This window comes from Bos javanicus, chromosome 1, assembly GCF_032452875.1.
Source record: "Bos javanicus breed banteng chromosome 1, ARS-OSU_banteng_1.0, whole genome shotgun sequence".
Classification (NCBI taxonomy): domain Eukaryota; kingdom Metazoa; phylum Chordata; class Mammalia; order Artiodactyla; family Bovidae; genus Bos; species Bos javanicus.
Window position 1 is genome coordinate 98,595,888 of NC_083868.1, and position 19,565 is coordinate 98,615,452.

General features: G+C 38.1%; 1 protein-coding gene across 1 annotated transcript in view; it reads right to left on the reverse strand.

Moving 5' to 3' along the window:
- Positions 1-19,565, reverse strand: part of LOC133252773 (EGF-like and EMI domain-containing protein 1) — a gene marked incomplete at its 5' end in the record, with an annotated part of 608,340 nt that overhangs the window by 80,601 nt on the left and 508,174 nt on the right. Inside the window, 2 exons of the mRNA XM_061425692.1 lie at positions 13,988-14,119; positions 17,717-17,851. Of these exons, the coding sequence (XP_061281676.1) occupies positions 13,988-14,119; positions 17,717-17,851 (267 nt within the window). The remainder of the gene's footprint in view (positions 1-13,987; positions 14,120-17,716; positions 17,852-19,565) is intronic.

A 19,565-nucleotide genomic window follows, 5' to 3' on the forward strand; every position in this document is an offset into this window, starting at 1 on the left:
AACTATCATTTCCCCCAAATTGGTAGTGAAAATGACTATAGAAATTTATACAATCATGCTAAATAACATAGCACAGTTCATTAGATTATCTTTTTAAAAAACATTTAAAGTTCTTAGAAAGCAATATCTGGATACTTCAAAAATTAACTATCACAATAAGAGTTACTCATTATTGAAGATCTAAATGTGAAGGCCATGTAGTTGATTTTTTATAATAACCTTGGTCCACTCAGCATCCCACATCAAAGGTATTATTGTTATTCCAATTTTAAAAATAGGGGAAACGAAAAAAAAAACTGATTCATCAGGAGTCATATTCTAAATACATGAATGACTTAAATAAATATTTTTGATTAGAACAATTTTAATGCTTTTTTTTTTGCTGTCTTTCGCTTTTTTCATTTTTTGCTGGCTATATGAAGACATCAAAGTTGTAACAATACAGATTCCTCTAAGAACTTTCTTCTCTTTCCATCTCCCCTTTCTATTCATGTCTCAGAATTCCTCTATTCTCCACTTAGATATCTATTTTTCATTGATCATCTTATTCTCAAACTCTTGCTCCATTAAATTCCATGGTTCCACTCCATGAAAACAAGAAGCAGATTTTCGATCGTGAGGAAGACTTCATCATAACTAGCATATCTGTGACTGGTCCTCCAGTTAGCATTGTAAGTCACAGAAGTTTCCAAAGGTAACCAGTCTTTGAAGACATCCCTCTGTACTAAACTTCTAGACTAGTATGCATATGGCCATCATTTTCTCATTTAATTGTCAAAGACCCATGTTTAACATCTGTGTGTACATGTTTTAACAAATAAGAACTTTAGATTGGTGAAGAAGGCAGAGAGTCTTACACTACTGTGTCCTTTTCAGAGCAGATGCGTTTTAATTCAGATAACTAAAAACCACTCCAACTCTTTGACCTCAAAGCTGACACATAATTAATCTTTAATGAGTTATTAATATTCTTTGCAAAGTTTTAAAAGGCCGTGCTAGAGACTAATTAAATTATTAAAATTTAAAAAATTAGTCCTGAACAGATGAGTAGGATATTTTACTATCTTGTCAGGTGGATAATGTATTTGAATACTAAGTATGTGGAACGTGCTACTTTACACAGGCTGGCCTTTGCAAACATTTGCACTCTTAAAACTATTTGTCCTCTAGTCTTTTCATATATTTTCAACCAGAACAGTCTTATTGTTCATTTTCAAAAAGCTAAAATAAGAGAGAAAAGAGAACATAAGATCCAAGACAGTTGAATCTTAAGACTTTGTATTAGATACCATAAAGAACACATACTTCAAGATTGATAGCAATAATAACTTAAGAGGCTAAATATAACTAGAATTGGCATCCTCACCATTTCAACAGAACTGTAGTACTAAGGTAGAAACCACTGTTTCTCCTTAGATAATTTTCCAATTTTGAACAAGATCATAGAGATGAAAATCCTTTGTAAAGCATAAAGTGCTAAACAACTTTTATGATGAGATGATTATTAAAATACATCAGACTGCTGGACCACATAGTTTAAATTATAGACATTCTCTGCAAAATGCACACTTTTGTGTATACTATACATGGGTATGGCTAGCACTATCACTTTGCATTCTCTTAAGTTTAAATGTAAATTTAGCAACACAGAGTTGAAATATACAATGGAGATATTTCACAATTCTATAATATAAGGAAATATAATTTGCTGCTGCTGCTAAGTTGCTTCAGTCGTGTCTGACTCTGTGCGACCCCATAGACGGCAGCCCACCAGGCTCCGCCGTCCCTGGGATTCTCCAGGCAAGAACACTGGAGTGTGTTGCCATTTCCTTCTCCAATGCATGAAAGTGAAAACTGAAAGTGAAGTTGCTCAGTCGTGTCCGACTCTTAGCGACCCATGGACTATAGTCCTCTAGGCTCCTCCGGCCATGAGATTTTCCAGGCAAGAGTATTGGAGTGGGGTGCCATTGCCTTCTCCCATAATTTGCTAGTAATAGCCAATACATAGGCAATTTCAGTGATACTACAGAACTTCCGCCTCAAGATTTACAAAATTTCAGACTGAGCTTGCAAAACACTAGTTATGTGGAGCCTCTCACAAAGGTAGGCTTGTCCAGGAAGTCTGAGCTCCTTGCTGCTGTGCTGAAGTGAGACACATTTCATTGTCTGCCAAGCTTCCTTCCCTTTCTTCTCTACACTCAGACCATTGATTAATGATGGCACAAGAACACAGTGAGATCGACAGTATCTTAAAATAGGACAATTTCTTTTCCTTAGTTTCTTGGGCCTATCATTTTTAATACAGAAAAAAAAAATTCAGATATCTCCCAGCCTGTGCATCACTATTGTTTCTGAAGTCAATAGGCAGTTTTTTATTCCATCTTGCAAAGAGCTATTATGACCCATCAGACATTTACAACTGAGTCACTTCAAACTGCTTGAAAATTAATACACAGATTTCATTAGATTTTTCCCTCTATGTTCTATCTCCTTTTGGGCCCAGAAGATGGAAATTATTCATAATATAGTAAAAGACACTTGCCTTCAACGTGTACTTAGAGAATAGACTACGTTAGAAAGTTATGATATAATTATATATTGTTGTGCTATCAGTTTATAAGATACTACCTAATTTTAGAGATGTTAAAATGTGAAAAAACTGTGTCTCAGTATATATGATATAAATTGTGTGTGTGTGTGTGTGTGTATGTGTATGTAAGGAAGGAAGAGGGAGAAGTTAAAACTCAACAATAGAAAAATTCAATGAGTTTTAAAAGTTACATATTTTTCCAAATACATATCAGCAGAATCATTTAAATATACTCTTTGCATGCTTCACATGAGAGCAAATATCCAGGTATTTGATTCATTTCAACATTAATAATTCTCAGGGATTCTGAATCTTTTCCATCATGACTACACTGGACCTGACCTTCAGGAGTGAGAGGGACCAAGAATGAATCAGATCCATCAACAGAAAATGATGTATGTTGATGGTCAGAAGGGATAATGTATCCTTGAAGAGGCAAGACAATTTTAAACATTTTGTTGATAGAGAACAAAATGAGTTAAACATTTTGTTTCCTTCATTGTCAAGCTTCCTGGGATGCTATTTTAATTTACTTGTTTACCATTCAATTTTAATCCTAAATTAAATTGATATTTCATGTTTTTTTTTTAATTACCAAGTCCTAAATCACAAATCCTGAAGTTGCCTTCTATTTTTTTTTTCTTTTCTTTTTTGAACGTATATAAATCAGTGATTATCCTTTTCTTCTTGAAAGCCATCTTTCTCTGGAATTATATCTGGGTCATTCTATTTCTTTTCCACCTATTTCCATCTTTTTAAAGCAGGAGTCACAAACACAGGTCCTGCCCCCAGAAGAAAGTGGGTAGAATCCCTGTGGGTTAATTCCCACAGAGCTGTGGGCCCAGGACCAATAGGAGAGGGCTTGCCCTCCAATAAAGAGGTGTGAACTGATCAAATGTAACTGTTTGTTCCCATACAGGAAGATGTGTCCAGAGTTCCTACATCTGATTTTTTAAAATATTGAATCACATATTTTAAAATGGAGTTTGCCTGCCATTCAAAATACATCTGCAAGTCAAATTCAGCTCTAAGGCTGCCAGTTTGTAACATCTGCTCTAAGTAAATCTTTATCTCACTTGTCGGTTTCACTTTGTCTGCTGCTGCTGCTGCTAAGTCGCTTCAGTCGTGTCCGACTCTGTGCGACACCATAGACGGCAGCCCACCAGGCTGCCCCGTCCCTGGGATTCTCCAGGCAAGAACACTGGAGTGGGATGCCATTTCCTTCTCCAATGCATGAAAGTGAAAAGTGAAAGTGAAGTCGCTCAGTTGTGTCCGACTCTTCCCGACCCCATGGACTGCAGCCTACCAGGCTCCTCCGTCCATGGGATTTTTCTAGGCAAAAGTACTGGAGTGGGGTGCCATTGCCTTCTCTGTCCCTTTCTCTAGATCCCCCTGAATGTAGGGAATTTAGCAAATTTCTCTCATAGTCTTCTTGGCTTTCCCCTTTAGTGTCTTCTCCTTAGTTATCTCGCCCAAATCATCTATGCTGATGGTTCACACCTCTACCTACTAGTTCTGATTTCTCCTTTAGGTTTTTAGGATCTGACTTTCCAACAAGTAATTGTTCACATATGTGTCATTCAGCATATTTCAAACTATATACACCAAATAATTTTCAATGGTCAAATTTTCATTTTCCATATCTATTCACTAAAACTTGCTACTTGAGTTCCAGTCTTAACACCCTCACTAACTAATCCTGTTCAGTTCAGTTCAGTTAAGTTGCTCAGTCGTGTCCGACTCTTTGAGAATCCATGAACTGCAGCACGCCAGGCCTCCCTGTCCATCACCAACTCATGGAGCCCACCCAAACCCATGTCCATTGAGTCGGTGATGCCATCCAACCATTTCGTCCTCTGTCGTCCCCTTCTCCTCCTGCCCTCAATCTTTCCCAGCATCAGGACCTTTTCCAATGAGTCAGCTCTTCGCATCAGGTGGCAAAGTACTGGAGTTTCAGCTTCAACATCAGTCCTTCCAATGAATACCCAGGACTGATCTCCTTTAGGGTGGACTGGTTGGATCTCCTTGCAGTCCAAGGGACTCTCAAGAGTCTTCTCCAACACCACAATTCAAAAGCATCAATTCTTCAGCATTCAGCTTTCTTTATAGTCCAACTCTCACATCCACACATGACCACAGGAAAAACCATAGCCTTGACTAGATGGATCTTTGTTGGCAAAATAATGTCTCTGCTTTTGAATATGTTGTTTAGGTTGGTCATAACTTTCCTTCCAAGGAGTAAGCATCTTTTAATTTCATGGCTGCAGTCACCATCTGCAGTGATTTTGGAGCCCAGAAAAATAAAGTCAGCCACTATTCCCCATCTATTTGCCATGAAGTGATGGGACTAGATGCCATGATCTTAGTTTTCTGAATGTTGAGCTTTAAGCCAACTTTTTCACTCTCCTCTTTCACTTTCATCAAGAGGCTTTTGAGTTCCTCTTCACTTTCTGCCATAAGGGTGGTGTCATCTGCATATCTGAGGTTATTGATATTTCTCCCCGCAATCTTGATTCCAGCTTGTGCTTCCTCCAGCTCAGTGGTTCTCATGATGTACTCTGCATATAAGTTAAATAAGCAGGGTGACAATATACAGCCTCGACATACTCCTTTTCCTATTTGGAACCAGTCTGTTGTTCCATGTTCTAACTGTTGCTTCCTGACCTGCATACAAATTTCTCAAGAGGCAGATCAGGTGGTCTGGTATTCCCATCTCTTCAGAATTTTCCACAGTTTATTGTGATCCACACAGTCAAAGGTTTTGGCTTAGTCAATAAGCAGAAATAGATGTTTTTCTGGAACTCTAGCTTTTTCGATGATCCAGCGGATGTTGGCAATTTGATCTCTGGTTCCTCTGCCTTTTCTAAAACTAGCTTGAACATCTGGAAGTTCATGGTTCACATATTGCTGAAGCCTGGCTTGGAGAATTTTGAGCATTACTTTACTAGCGTGTGAGATGAGTGCAATTGTGCGGTAGTTTGAGCATTCTTTGGCATTGCCTTTCTTTGGGATTGGAATGAAAACTGACCTTTTCCAGTCCTGTGGCGACTGCTGAGTTTTCCAAATTTGCTGGCATATTGAGTGCAGTACTTTCACAGCATCATCTTTCAGGATTGGAAATAGCCAAACTGGATTCCATCATCTCTACTAGCTTTGTTCATAGTGATGCTTCCTAAGGCCCACTTGACTCCACATTCCAGGATGTCTGGCTCTAGGTCAGTGATCACACCATCGTGATTATTTTAGCTCTGTGCTGAATGGCCTTCTAAAGGTATGATATGTATTAACCTATTTAATCCTTAAGAATCTAGTGAGTTGGGTCTTTTGTTAGTCTCACTTTATGGATGAGAAAACTAAGGCAAAATAAGTACACATCTATTGCAAGCAGAGAAGATATAAGGTCAGCACTCACAAGTTTTTTGCTTATGAAGGAAATAATGGCATCTGGACACTTTCATACTTCAAACCAAATTAGAACATAAAGTGTTCTTTATGTCATGCTGCTGCTGCTGCTGCTAAGTCGCTTCAGTTGTGTCTGACTCTGTGCGACACCATAGACGGCAGCCCACCAGGGTCCCCCGTCCCTGGGATTCTCCAGGCAAGAACACTGGAGTGGGTTGCCATTTCCTTCTCCAATGCATGAAAGTGAAAAGTGAAAGTGAAGTCACTCAGTCGTGTCCGACTCTTCCCGACCCCATGGACTGCAGCCTACCTGGCTCCTCCGTCCAGGGGATTTGCCAGGCAAGAGTTCTGGAGTGGGGTGCCATTGCCTTCTCCACTTCATGTCATACTAGTCCTTATATTTAAACACTAAAAAATTATAGTACTAGAATGAGTACATGTTCAACAAGTAAAACTAAATATTCAGTCATAGTAGATAAAAAATTCCAAAACACAGTGACCACAAACAAAACTAATAAGACACAAAGGGTCTGTGTATCTACATATATGAAAGGTGTGTGTACTGGAAAGTAGAACTTTTTGATGACTCACTGTGTAGAAATAAGAATTTATTTTGTGCTCTGCCAGATATTCAATTTAGGGCTCTGGAAGCAAGCAGCAAGTGTAATCATGGATTACGGTAGACAACTAGCCAGCTACATTTACCAACACACAAAGAGAATTTTAAACACTGTTTAGAGTGGGCAGATCTATAAAAACAAAAAAAACTGTGAGACCACTCAGCAAGTGCAAAATGCAAAGAAAATTCTTTGGGTCATTATTTATGTTAGATGATGAACAGGACTTATAATCTGCTTCTGATTTACAGCTTCTGTCAGCAGGCTCAGTCCAGTTGGACAGGCAGATACACCGGCTGGTATCAAGGTCCTGCTGAGAACTATCATTACTGATGTGGTACAGCAGGCAGCTTAGGTTGTGGAAATAAGTTGGACATGCTGCATACAGACAAACAAAAAACATCCTGCCTCCGTTGTTAAACTGAGCATAGGCTCCTATGGCACTTGATATTTCAACAGTGCTCTTGGCTATGTCTGTCAACCTACAAATATGAGGCCAAAAAAAAGGAAGGACAACCTTAATGAAACTTCCTGACTTCTTAGGTTTTTCATAATTTTTCTCTATTTTCTTTAAATTTTTACAAGCAGGCAGCTACACTATTTAATATCAATACCTATAGTCTCACCTTATACATAGCATTTGCATGGACTTTATTGTTTATCTAGTCCTCAGTTACTAACTACATAACTCCTGACAAGTTACCTAATTCTTCCTAGAGTTAGCTTCCTCATTCATAAAATAGGGATATTGCTTCCCAGGTAGATCAGTGGTAAAGAATCTCCCTGCTAATGTAGAAGACACAGGAGATGCAGGTTTGATCCCTGCTTTGGAAAGATTCCCTGGAGTAGGAAATGGCAACTGGCTCCAGTATTCTTGCCTGGAAAATGTTATAGCCAGAGGAGACTGGCAGGCTACAGTCCATGGGTCACAAAGGATCAGACATGTCTGAGTATACGCACATACACACACACACATACCTTGATGAAAAAGATGTATACAGTGAACATACAAATGGCACTCAACTAGCATGAGCTTGGAGCAATTTATTATCATTGTACAGCATATACCTATAGTTACTATACAGTGTTACTACATATTGGATTATATATTATTACATAGATTTATATATTGTATATTATTTAGTTAAATCCCTTTTGTTTATAAAAACTAAAAGCCACAGACATTTATTCACTATTCTAATGTGGCTCTGTTATATTCAGAAGAAATGATTGCATACATTGGAGGTGAGTACAGAAAAGCATAAATCTAAAGTCTTGAGAAGAAGCAAAGAACCACAAAAATCTTCAATGGTGTTTGGTGTTATTAGTCATTAAAGCCTTTGAAAAAATCTTCTGGAAAGTTCTTTCAGAAATGGAGCATCAACAAAGCTATGGTGCCTGGAAAAAGCTTTCCTTCTCCTTGCACCACTACTGTTATCTTAAAAGTTCTAGCAATTCAATCTGGTTTATTTAGGCTAGTTACATTTTTTTCAGTTCCATAAACTCTGTTTCTCATGTCTATTTTTGACTTGATGGATTATTTCTATGAAACTTTAATTCCAAACTGCTCTACTGAGTTTCAAGAATGTTCTTTAATTGAATCTAGAAAATTTTTAATGAGCATCCCTTGTAAACCAAGACCTGGGGAATACAAAAAATGAATGATCATTTTAATCATGTATAAACAGACACTTATAATATACTATGATGGGCAATGCTACATAGGGCAATGAAAGGGTTTAGTGGTTTTGTTTGTTTGTTTACACATACTGAAAAATAAAAATCCCTGAAGTATTTTAACAGGCAACAAAAATGAAGGAAGAAAAAATTATTTAGGGGAAAAACAATGAATAACAGCACCATATTTTAAAAGCACATGTGCTTGGGAGAATGACAAATGTATATGGGATACAGGTGAGAATAGGCAAATTATGATGGGCTTAAAACTCTTTATGGAATTTTGTAAGGCATCAGTAATTTGTTGAAGGTTATAAATTTACAAGAGTTTGAATGTTTTTAAAAAGATCTAACTGAGACATTATGGATGTTGATAAAAGCAGGAGAAAGAGCAGCCCCGGGACCCACCACTCTTCAACGTAAAGCTCTTCTATCACTGCACTGTGACTCTCTTCCGTTCCCATAGACGATGGGGAGATGAACGCATTGGTAATGACATACCCGTCAGCCCTCAGCCACATCCCTATTTTAAAACTGAATTTGCACAATAGCTTTTTGAAAGGCCTGTCACTGCTTTAGTGTTGCCTCTTGTTGCACCTCTCTGTGGGAGCTGACATTTTGCTGATACTTCATCAGGCTGGACCGCCTGCCGAGAAGCAGATTGGTAAAGGATATGCATCTCACTGCTGGGAAGGATGGGAAATGTATTATTTAAATACAATTTATTTTATAGCAACTTTAAAAATCAAATTGAGGATTGCTTCAGAGAGGTTGGAAGTATATTATCGCACCTCACCTCTTTGTGCCTGGTGATGCTTAACACTCAAAACTGTTCTAATAGTTTTTTGTTTGTTTTATCTTATTTCACTTTACAAGTGTTCTTTTTTCTATCTTAGATAATTGTCTTTTTTAGGAGATGCTAGCCCTAGTTTAGGGTAGGTATGCTACAGGAAGATGGAAAACAGCTTAGTGATTGTTGGAGGGACCACTTGTTTCCTCATGATCTGAGTTAATATTCCAGTTACGTGAACTGAGAGAAAAAGGATAAGGGGTATGAATTTACACATAAAGCAATGCAATGATTTTTAGTCTATTTTTTGAATCTCAAATCAATTAAACTAAATAATTAATTTTTATTCCAAAAAAAAAAAGAGTAGCCTGATAGCAAGTTTTTGGTTGGTTGAAGCTATTTGTTGGTTAATTTAATTCAACCCAAATGTCAACTTAGTCACCTGCTTAGAAAGAGGAAAAATGAACACCTGAAAAGTTACGAATTCTTAATATCAAAACAGAAAGTAAAGATTAAGAAATCATTCAGATTTCTCCAGTGGAGAAGGGATAGGCCACCCACTCCAGCATTCTTGGGCTTCCCTTGTAGCTCAGCTGGTAAAGAATCTGCCTGCAATGCAGGAAACCTGGGTTTCATCCCTGGTTTAGGAAGATCCCCTGGAGAAGGGAAAGGCTACCTACCCACTCCAGTATTCTGGCCTGGAGAATTCCATGGACTATATAGTCCATTGAGTCACAAAGAGTCAGATACCACTGAGCGACTTTCACTTTCACTTTCAGATTTTTAAGTTTTCAGGCTACAATTATTTGCCAGCCACTGGTATACTGGAGCTGTTAATACCAGCTTGGAAAGCCAGTGGTTAATTTGCAACCTATTAAATTTTGGGGAATTTTCTGAGACGGTTGATGTCATATTGGTTGCTTGAAATTGCCTTGGTGGGAATATTACACAGGAAATTGTCAAATGAACCAAAACAGGGTTTTTATATTTCAGAGAATCAGTAGTTAAACATTTATCAATTTGTTTACAGAAGGTTCACAGCTGTGTTTATTAGGGTTTTCATGGCACTTAATGATTTTGACCATCATCACCTCATGATGAATCATCATTTCATGATAGTTGATCATATAATGTTTAAAACTTGTTTGATCATATGTTTAAAAGTTGTATTTGGAATTGCTATCTCCCTACCTGGGGCTTTCCAGGTGGTGCAGTGATGCCAGTGCAGGAGATGACAGAGATGCAGGTTGATCCATGGTTGAGAAGATCCCTTGGAGTAGGAAATGGCAACCCACAAAAGTATTCTTGCCTAAAAAGTCCCACGGACAGAGGAGTCTGGTAGGCTGCAGTCCATGGAGTTGCAAAGAGCTGGACACGACCAAGACCAAGCACACACACATACATACACATCCCCTTTCAGTATCTTCTCCCTTATTCTCTTCTAATTTTCTCTTCTTCATAGTGAAGGGGTCTATTTTGTAAACACGCATAAGAAATCATGGCAGAATTTAGAGAAGTAATAACAATGACTAAGGGAAAGGAATATGGGATTTCTGAAAAAAGGGAAGTGAAGTGTCCAGAGGAAACATTTACTACTTTCTTAAAGCATTTTAGTGGTATTGTCAAGTTATGCTCAATATCCAGCTCATCTGAAACAGGAGAAAACAATCTTAAAGAGCAACAAGATCAATTGGACTGAAGAACACACATCTTCACTATATGGGAACAGTTAAGACCACCAGATGATACTTTAAGAATAGACAACTATCTTACGTGTTTAGTGTGTGACTGGTCTGAAGATGATATATTTTCTCCCTTGTAAAGGGGAAAAATAGTTAAGAAGTACATATGGGAAAGGCAGAAATGTAAAAAGGAGAAAAATATTCACTAATAGTCCTTAGAGATGGCCATTGTTAACAACTGCTTTCCTTTCTACTACAATTTCCCACACACATACATGTGTACAGGTTTTTACAAATTTACAAATGCTCTATATATTTATAGAGAAAATACATTAAATGTATTTAATGTACATTTAGTGTCAATTCTCCTGATGTTACACATTCATCCAAAACATGAATCTTAATGGCCTCACAATAGCCCATTGATGTGTTATAGGATTTGCTTGCTCATTCTTGTTCTGGGTGGCTATGTAGGTTACTTTTATTTTGTACTTTAGTTAGTAGAAATAATACTGGGATAAAGAAAAAGCTGGGATCACTTCTGAGATTATTTGGTAACAGGCCTGATATATGAGACTAAACCTTCATAGAGATGGTACATTCTCATCAAGGGTATGAGTGTCTATTCAACCATAACCGTCACCAACCCTGATACTGTCTATCAAGAAGAAAGAAAATGTATAGTCTACCACAATCCAGAGAGTTTTCTCACACAGTGAAAGCAACACTTTTAAAAAGGAATTACTTTGCCCAAGTATTTGTATTTATAATTTCTAATAATTTGAATTTATATAAAGCCAATATCTTTAGAACTGCTTTTTTGTCTCTACTACCTCTAAAACATATTACCTTGTATAGTCTACAAGTATTTTTACAGTTCATTATGCAGAATAACTAAGTTTTAAAATTCTGTAAGCACCATTTTCAGAGTATTTATAAAAATATATATGCGTTTCTTCAAACATAAACCCCTTTTTTAAATGCCACACACATTTCTTGTGGAGTACATGAAGCATTTTTAATGAGTCCTATGCTTTGGTTTCATTCATTTTCTTAAATATCCTATTAGGATTATTATATAATTTGTGTTTCTATCTGTGTGTGTAAAATCAGATAATAGCATATAACATTAAAATTGAACTGGTCTAGAAGTTGGGGAATATTTTTGCCTATCCAAATCAATGTATTATCTTATGTATCAGATTGCCAATAAAGTTAGAATTGTCACCTAAAAATCTCTTGGGACTTTCATAATATATTCTCCTTGGTTTTGAAATCTTCAAATGGAAGATAGTTGTAACATAACTATTAAAGAATGAACAGTTTATCTTTCTCTCTCCTTGTTTCTAAATACTCTATTTATATCACCTGACAATTGAAACAGATATATCACTATCTGCTTAATAATTATTTCATTAAAATTGAGTTAGGCAAGAGAAAATGTCACTTCACTTTGGAAATAGCAAGTTACTACCTTTTGAATATGTAAATTATTACCTTTAAGCTTTTTTTAAAGGAAACAAGTAGGCTAGGGATAGCCAACTGCTGTACTAGCAAAATTTATACCTTTTGAAAGGCTGTCAACAGTGCCAGAATGACAGTCCTAAAGTATGAATGATCTAGTTATATCCAGAAAAATCATCAGGCAACAACCTTGTTCTATCACTCTTGCTTGAGGGTTATCCTTGGGGCAGTCATGCATTTTCCCAAATGATCAGATGATTAGCTAAGTGCTAAATACTACCCTACTGTTACACCTTATATTTACATTTAAGTTTCTGCTTTTATTTGCTTGCTGCTTTATAGAAAATTCTAAGCACTAGCAGATAATTCAGATCAATGTTCACATCTCATATTATCATAGACAATTCAAACATTAGACTTCTGCTAACCTTGATCAGAAACATTTGAAATAGTAATGTAAAAATACCATTGTTACCATACAGCCCACAGCTTTTCTCAAGTTTTCAAGTAACTGTTTCATGGTGGATGGAGTAGAGAAGGCAATACAGGCAGGGTTAACAGAGGTTATGCAAGAATTACAAGCAGAAAAGGAGATAGCAAAGTAGTAGTTCTACACACTCTTTGAAGCAGCTTCAGTTTGACTAATCACTTTTTATCTGTCTCTAATCTGTTCCCACTCTGACAAGAATGAGAAATACAGTCTAGCAGATTTTTAAAGTGCCTTTCAGTATAACTTTAAATAGCATGCTATGATAGATGGGTTCCAAATATCTCCTAGCTTGCAGGTCTTTTGCAATGAGATTTTACTACCCCTCTCATCAGGAAGTAGAATCTCTTTCTCCTCCCCTTGAATCTGGCTGTCCTTATGACTTACTTTAACCAACAGAAAGTGGCAGAAGTAACAATGTGTGGCTTCCAAAGGTAGGCTTTTGGAGACATTGTAGTTTCTGCTTTTCCACCTTTGGATGCTCTTTCTTAGATTGCTGTCTTAAGGCTGTGATGCTTTGAGGAAGCCCAAGCTAACTTCCAGCAGTCATGTACGGATATGAACGTTGACCACAAAGAAGACTGAGGGCTAAAGAATAGATGCCTTTGAACTGTGCTGTTGGAGAAGACTCTTGAGAGTCACTTGGACAGCAAGGAGATCAAACTAGTCAATCTTAAAGGGAATCAACACTGAATCCTCAATGGAAGGACTGATGCTGAAGCTGAAGCTCCAGTACTTCGGCCACCTGATGCAAAGAGGTGACTCATTGGAAAAGACCCTAATGCTGGGAAAGACTGAGGGCAGGAGAAGGGGGCAACAGAGGATGAGACAGTTGAATGGCATCACTGACTCAATGGACATGAACTTGGGCAAACTCCAGGAGATAGTGAGGGAGCAGAAGGCCTGGCAGGCTGTAGCCCATGGGCTCGAAAAGAGTCAGACATGATTTAGCAACGGAACAACAACCAAGGTAACCTTGTGGAAATGCTATGTACAGAAAAGGCTGGATATCCCTGATTCCAGCTGATCTACTAGCTAGAAGCAGCCACCAGTGACTGCAGGTGAGACAAGAGGGAGAATCATCTTATCAATCCAAAGAATCAAATTAAAAGTTGGTTTTGGCAGGATTTGTTACCAAGTATTGAGGTTTTTTTGTACAACAGATAATTAAAACATACACTCTTACACTGTAGCTCACAGAGCAGTTTTGAAAAAGCATTTATAAAGCTATCAACTTTAATAACTTTGTTGGTCATCTAGTCTAGGTTAATAACTTACATAGGGTACAGGCTTTTCCCATGTAACCAGGAAGACAGTCACAGTTTCCAGTTTCTTTGTTGCACTGACCTCCATTCTCACAGGGTCCACAGAAGAATTGGCATGCTGATCCCCAGAGGCCATCAGGGCAGGCTTGTAAAATAAAACGAGAAAGAAAGAAAGGAGCTATTTATTACCACCTTGTAATAAATCTCAACGTGGTCCCGGATTTCTGCTGTTGCCTAAGTGAGTAGGAAAATGTGTGTGTCTGTGTGTGTGTGTGTGTGTGTGTGTGTGTGTGTGTGACTGAGCTGCAAAGAAAGAAACATTCAGAGTAGCCCCTAAGGATTTATCACACTTCCAAAATATTCCATGAAGAAATCAACATGAGGCCATATCTTGTCACTTTGGAAACACACATACAGAGGTTGGCTTTTTGCTAAAAATGTGGTTTTTCAGACAGGAACAATGGAAGCAATTTTGATGTATATTTTTGGAGGCAGTTGCACAGAACAAAATCTGAAATGAGATGTAATTTATAAAGGAAGCTTGGAAGGTGTGGTGCTTGGGATTTGTTCCACCTGAACCCTCTTTTCCCAGTCTTTGCTTATTTTCTAAGCCAGAATAATCATTCCAGAGGTTTGTAATTTCTGTATTTTATAAGAGTGTGCAATGTATAAGGGGAAGACAGAGAGACTTGTGCTGCTTTTTTGAATGTTCTTGAACTAGAAAAGGATGGCTAATACTTCAGGGACTACTGAGGGCTCAGTTAGAGGTTTCAGTCTCCACTGAAACCACTGGAATTTTGAAACCTGGTAGAAAGCATGCTTTTAACACAGGGAAAACAGTGAGACTTTCTTAAACATGTGATAATTATAGAAAGCTACATAAAACCAAATTTGGCTGTGAAGTATCTTCGAGTCTTGGGCAGAGCTTCTGAATAACAGAATTATTAATTAATTTAGGGTCATACCATTCTTAGCTATTATCTATTGATCACTTCTTCTGTGCCAAGCATTTTACATAAATTAGCTGACATTTTCATAAAAATCCCTATATGACATAGCAACTTTATCTCCACTTACATAAGAAACTAAGACTTGGAGAGGTTAAGTGACTTATTCTGGGTCACGGTTAATGAGTAGCAAAGTCAGTACTGGAATCCAGAACTGGTTTGTGAAATTGGTGCTCTCAGTCACTACACCCAACTTCCGTGATGATACTACTAGTACTCAGCACTTTTCATGTCAGTTAACCGGCTCTTAGGGTTCCATCAGTGTTCAAAATTTCAAGTTCATCAATATGGAACTAGTCCAAGAAAAATTGGTCCTTTTAACGGTGACACAAAGGCAGAACAGGCCTCTTTAGAGAGACTCAAGAGACTTCTGGGCCAGAGTCCTCCATAGTCAAGTCTGTCTGCACCTGGGGTCCAAAACACCCCAGGCTACAAACTAATCAATGCAAGGCAAAGATGTTAGTTTTTTTTTTTTTCCTCCCTCTCTCTCTTTTTTGCTATTTCACAGATTAGTGTAGAAACCAGCTCTACTGCTCTTAAAAGTCATCACTGATGGGCTAAATAAGGCCTGGTGCTGATTATGGAGAGCACTGTTCATTAGTGCCATTGAAACAATTTGCAGTCTTTAATTAAGTATTCATCTGCAATCTAGACACAGGTCTGGAGTCAAGATTTTTAAAGATATGCTTGGCTCTAGGAGCACTTGGGCTACTTCACTCTTTGAAAAAAGAGAAAGAAGAACAACAGGCCTGATTTTCATCATGAACAACACTTGGAGAGCTTTTCTTGCCTTGATTTTAGCTGCCAATCATGGTGATCCTGTTCACCCGCTCCAGTCTGAGTCATAATTTCATTTTGTGGTTAGACAAAAATATCAGAATTGGACAAAGTTATCTGATTAAAAAATAATATGTTTTCCTGAGACTATGGTGACCTCTCTATTTTGCTGATTTACATATACTTTCAACTCATTTTCCTTCACAGTGGGAATCTCAAAAGCATTTTCCAATATAGTGTATTCAGCAGTTGCTTTGAGAAAATGTTATCAGAATAAATTAAATTTACCCAGGTGTGTATATATGATATTATCTCCCATGTGTTGACTTCTAGGGCACAACTTCTCTAGTAGGGAAATGAATGAGGGGCTGACTCTAGGCTTAAAATCAGTTGAAGCAGAAGGAGGTTTAGATATTGGAATGGGACCCACTCTCATACCATGTTCAATGCATTTGTATAATGTCAGCCTTCTGTTCCCTCAAGTTCTCTTCCTCATTACCTAGACAGTCACAATCCAGCTACATAAAAAGCCCTCATCTCTACAAAATCTTGGTGAACATTGCTGTTTACATACTCTAGTTCCACAACCGGGTCCACAGCCACAGGTCAACCTGGAAGACCCCAATTCCCTTTCAGTCAGCTTGGACAAACCCTGCAGACCCTGTGAAGAAGATAATGTAAGGGTAATGTGTAATATACAAGAGTCAAGGACAACCTTCTACCCCAGGCCCAGCCTCTGTAAGTGGACCCAATAGAATGATGGCTTCCATTCAAATCTATTATCTCCTTCTGATTTTAAACGAGATTGCTTTGGATCACTTCACAGGCAAAAAGTTCACTTGCCATTAATTGTGATAACTGTACTTATATGTTCAGACCTGATATGCATGAAAAGGAAATAAATACTGTGATAATTTCCCCTAGATAAAAGAGTAAGAACTGCTTAATTCATAATGTATAATAACAAGAGAAAAAGAATAAAAATTATTGAATCACACATATATTTATTTAAGAAAATATAGTAATTATTGAGTAACCTCTATATGTCCTGATTGTTTTAATAGTCTGGCGATACTTTGGTAAAAAGTAAATAAATAACTACCCTTCCCTTGTTGGGACTCAGCTTCTAGCAGCAACTGTGCAGGCGATAAACATTAGACATAATAATAATTAGAAAATATGGTATGTTAGATGATGGTAAGCACTTTGGAAAAATATAGATGTTCAAAGAGACTTGCAGGTTGCAATTTTGAGTAGCATGGTAATGACAAGATTCACTAAAAAGGTAACACAATCCATTTTGAGAAAATGAGAGAGCCATGCAGATGCCTTAGGAGAAGCATTCCGTGAGTCCACAATCCAGAGAAAGCCGTTACTAACATCTTGGAATACCTTTTTCCAAATTTTATATGCACCTACACGTATGTATCTATACACGTTACTTATCATTGGAATTATGCTGCACACAAACTTTTGTATTTATAGATTTATAAATAAATTATTTACAGAGATTTCAGAGAGGAGCACACTAATAATCATGTTTAAAATTTTCAAAATGTTTCTATGGTTTCCATTGCATTTGTTGAACAGTCCAGCTTTAGATGTAAAGAAAATTATTCTTTCACTCTCAAAGCTAGCAGCCCTTACTTGATTAATTCAGCTCTAACAAGTGATTGGCCAGCTCTCATCTTCTTAGGATAAGATTCTCTGCAATGTGATCTTTCTTCCCTTGCTCAAGCCAGCAAGGGGACAGCTTACATCACAGGCTAAGAAGACAAGGTTAAATGGCTTTATTGCCCCCGTCTCAGATTCCTCACCTGCAAATAGGGGATTGATAAAGTTTACTGATTTCCCAAGGACCTGTGTGGGGTGGAGTAACTAATTAATGATCAGCTGGTGCTAAACCAAAGCTGAGCATTGTTATTAGAGAAGAAAGAAAATTTATCATCAGATTGTACCTCTCTGGCATCTGTTGCCTTGGTAACCAGATTTGCAGGTGCAACTGCCATTTCTGGCACTGCATTCCAGGGTGTTCTCCTCCACACACTGACATTCTGAAGAGCAGCCAGCTCCGTAGGCCCCCTTGGGACAGTCTGCAAGCAGATTGAGGCAAAGCGGTCACCTGAAAACCATGCTTTGTTTCTTTTACATTGTGAGTGCACAGGCATGTAGTTCTGTGGGGCCTGATTATGGGAAAAACAAGGGGATCATCCTGGCTGCCAAAAAAATAGGGAAACAAATGTCTTTCAAATCAAGCAATTCATTTGCTTTTTGGCAACTGGATGTGAACAGTGAAGCCTGAACTACTTAAAAGGCTTTGGTGCTTCTGGGAGAGAAATTGCTTCTCAATGTACTCCATCGGTGCCTGTAGTTTATATTCTCCAAAGGCTGCTAATGCCTGCCAGGCCCCATATCCATCGTGTCGAAGTTTGGCAATGATAGACAAGCATTGATGGGAAGGCTCGCCATTGTTTTCATTCCCTTTCATTATATGGTAATCTGCAATAATTCTACATCATGTAGATGACCCAAAACCTTCATTCTGACAGCACCATTATCTTGGCCACATCTTTGGCAAATGGTGCTTGCCTTTCCTTCATCATTTTCCCCATGCTGTTGAGTTTTAGGGATGCTAGTCAGCACAGGAATTCTAAATTGAGAAAGTCCCACCTTTGCATTCAGGAAAACACACTGTTATCTTCGTTATCTTTTTGAGGAGTTTTAGTGCTTCAATTTCCTTTCCAAAATATAACTGACAATTTTTTTTCTCCCACATTACAGGAGTCTAAAGGACTGAAATAAAAGATCTTTCAAGTGCCCTCCAGGCTCAAATTGTATTATATACATGCATAGGCTTTGCTGTGGAAAACTGCTTGGTGAGGACAAAATAAACCACTTGACTTTCTGATAGATGGGAATTATGAGCATCTGCTAATGTGTGCTATTATTAGCAGAGGTAATCTGAAGTGGTGGTTATAATCCACCATGGAGGGTGGTCTTTGCCTCAGTTACCAGGGACAGACAGAGTTACCCCTTAACGCAGAACAAAATTATCAACAGGGCCCCTTTGCACTGTTCATAGTGTCCTCTTTGGACGATACCTCCTCATCCTTCCTGCGTCTTCTGTGTTGAGTTTTTTTCCTAGACCCACCAACCCCCAGCAGCTTTCAGAGCTATTGTCTTCCTTGATGTGGGCTTCTTGCTCACTCTCCAGCACTAATTTTCCTAGATTAGTTTCCAGGCCCTACTCTTTCTGGTTTAGCTTATAGAACAGGGGTTCAGTGGACAAGTTATACCATGGAATACTTAACTGTGACAATTGAGTATATTAAGAACATAGCACTAGGGAGGGAAAAAATGGAAAAAGTGGAAGAAGAAATCTTTTGTTGGTAATCTAGCATTTTCTCAGGGTTTGCCATGCATTGAAACATGTCCTCCAAAAATACACGTTTAAGTACTTCCCTCTAGTACCTCAGAATGTGACCTCATTTGGAAATTATGTCTTTGCTGATGTAATTAGTTAAGGTGAGGTCATATTTGAAATTGTGCTGCTGCTGACATAATTCTTTAAGATGAGGTCATACTGATGTGGGCTGGACTTACAGCCTTATATGACTACTGTCCTTATAAATAGGAGAAATTTGGACAAGAGGCGAAAATGCCATGCGAATACTGGAGTTCTTCTGTCACAAGTCAGGGAAGTACAGGAAGCTAGGGGAGAGCAGCCTGGTGCTGTTCCTCCCCTGGTGCCTGCAGAGGAATGTGGCCTGCCAGCGCCTTGATCCCAGACTTCCAGCCTCCAGAACT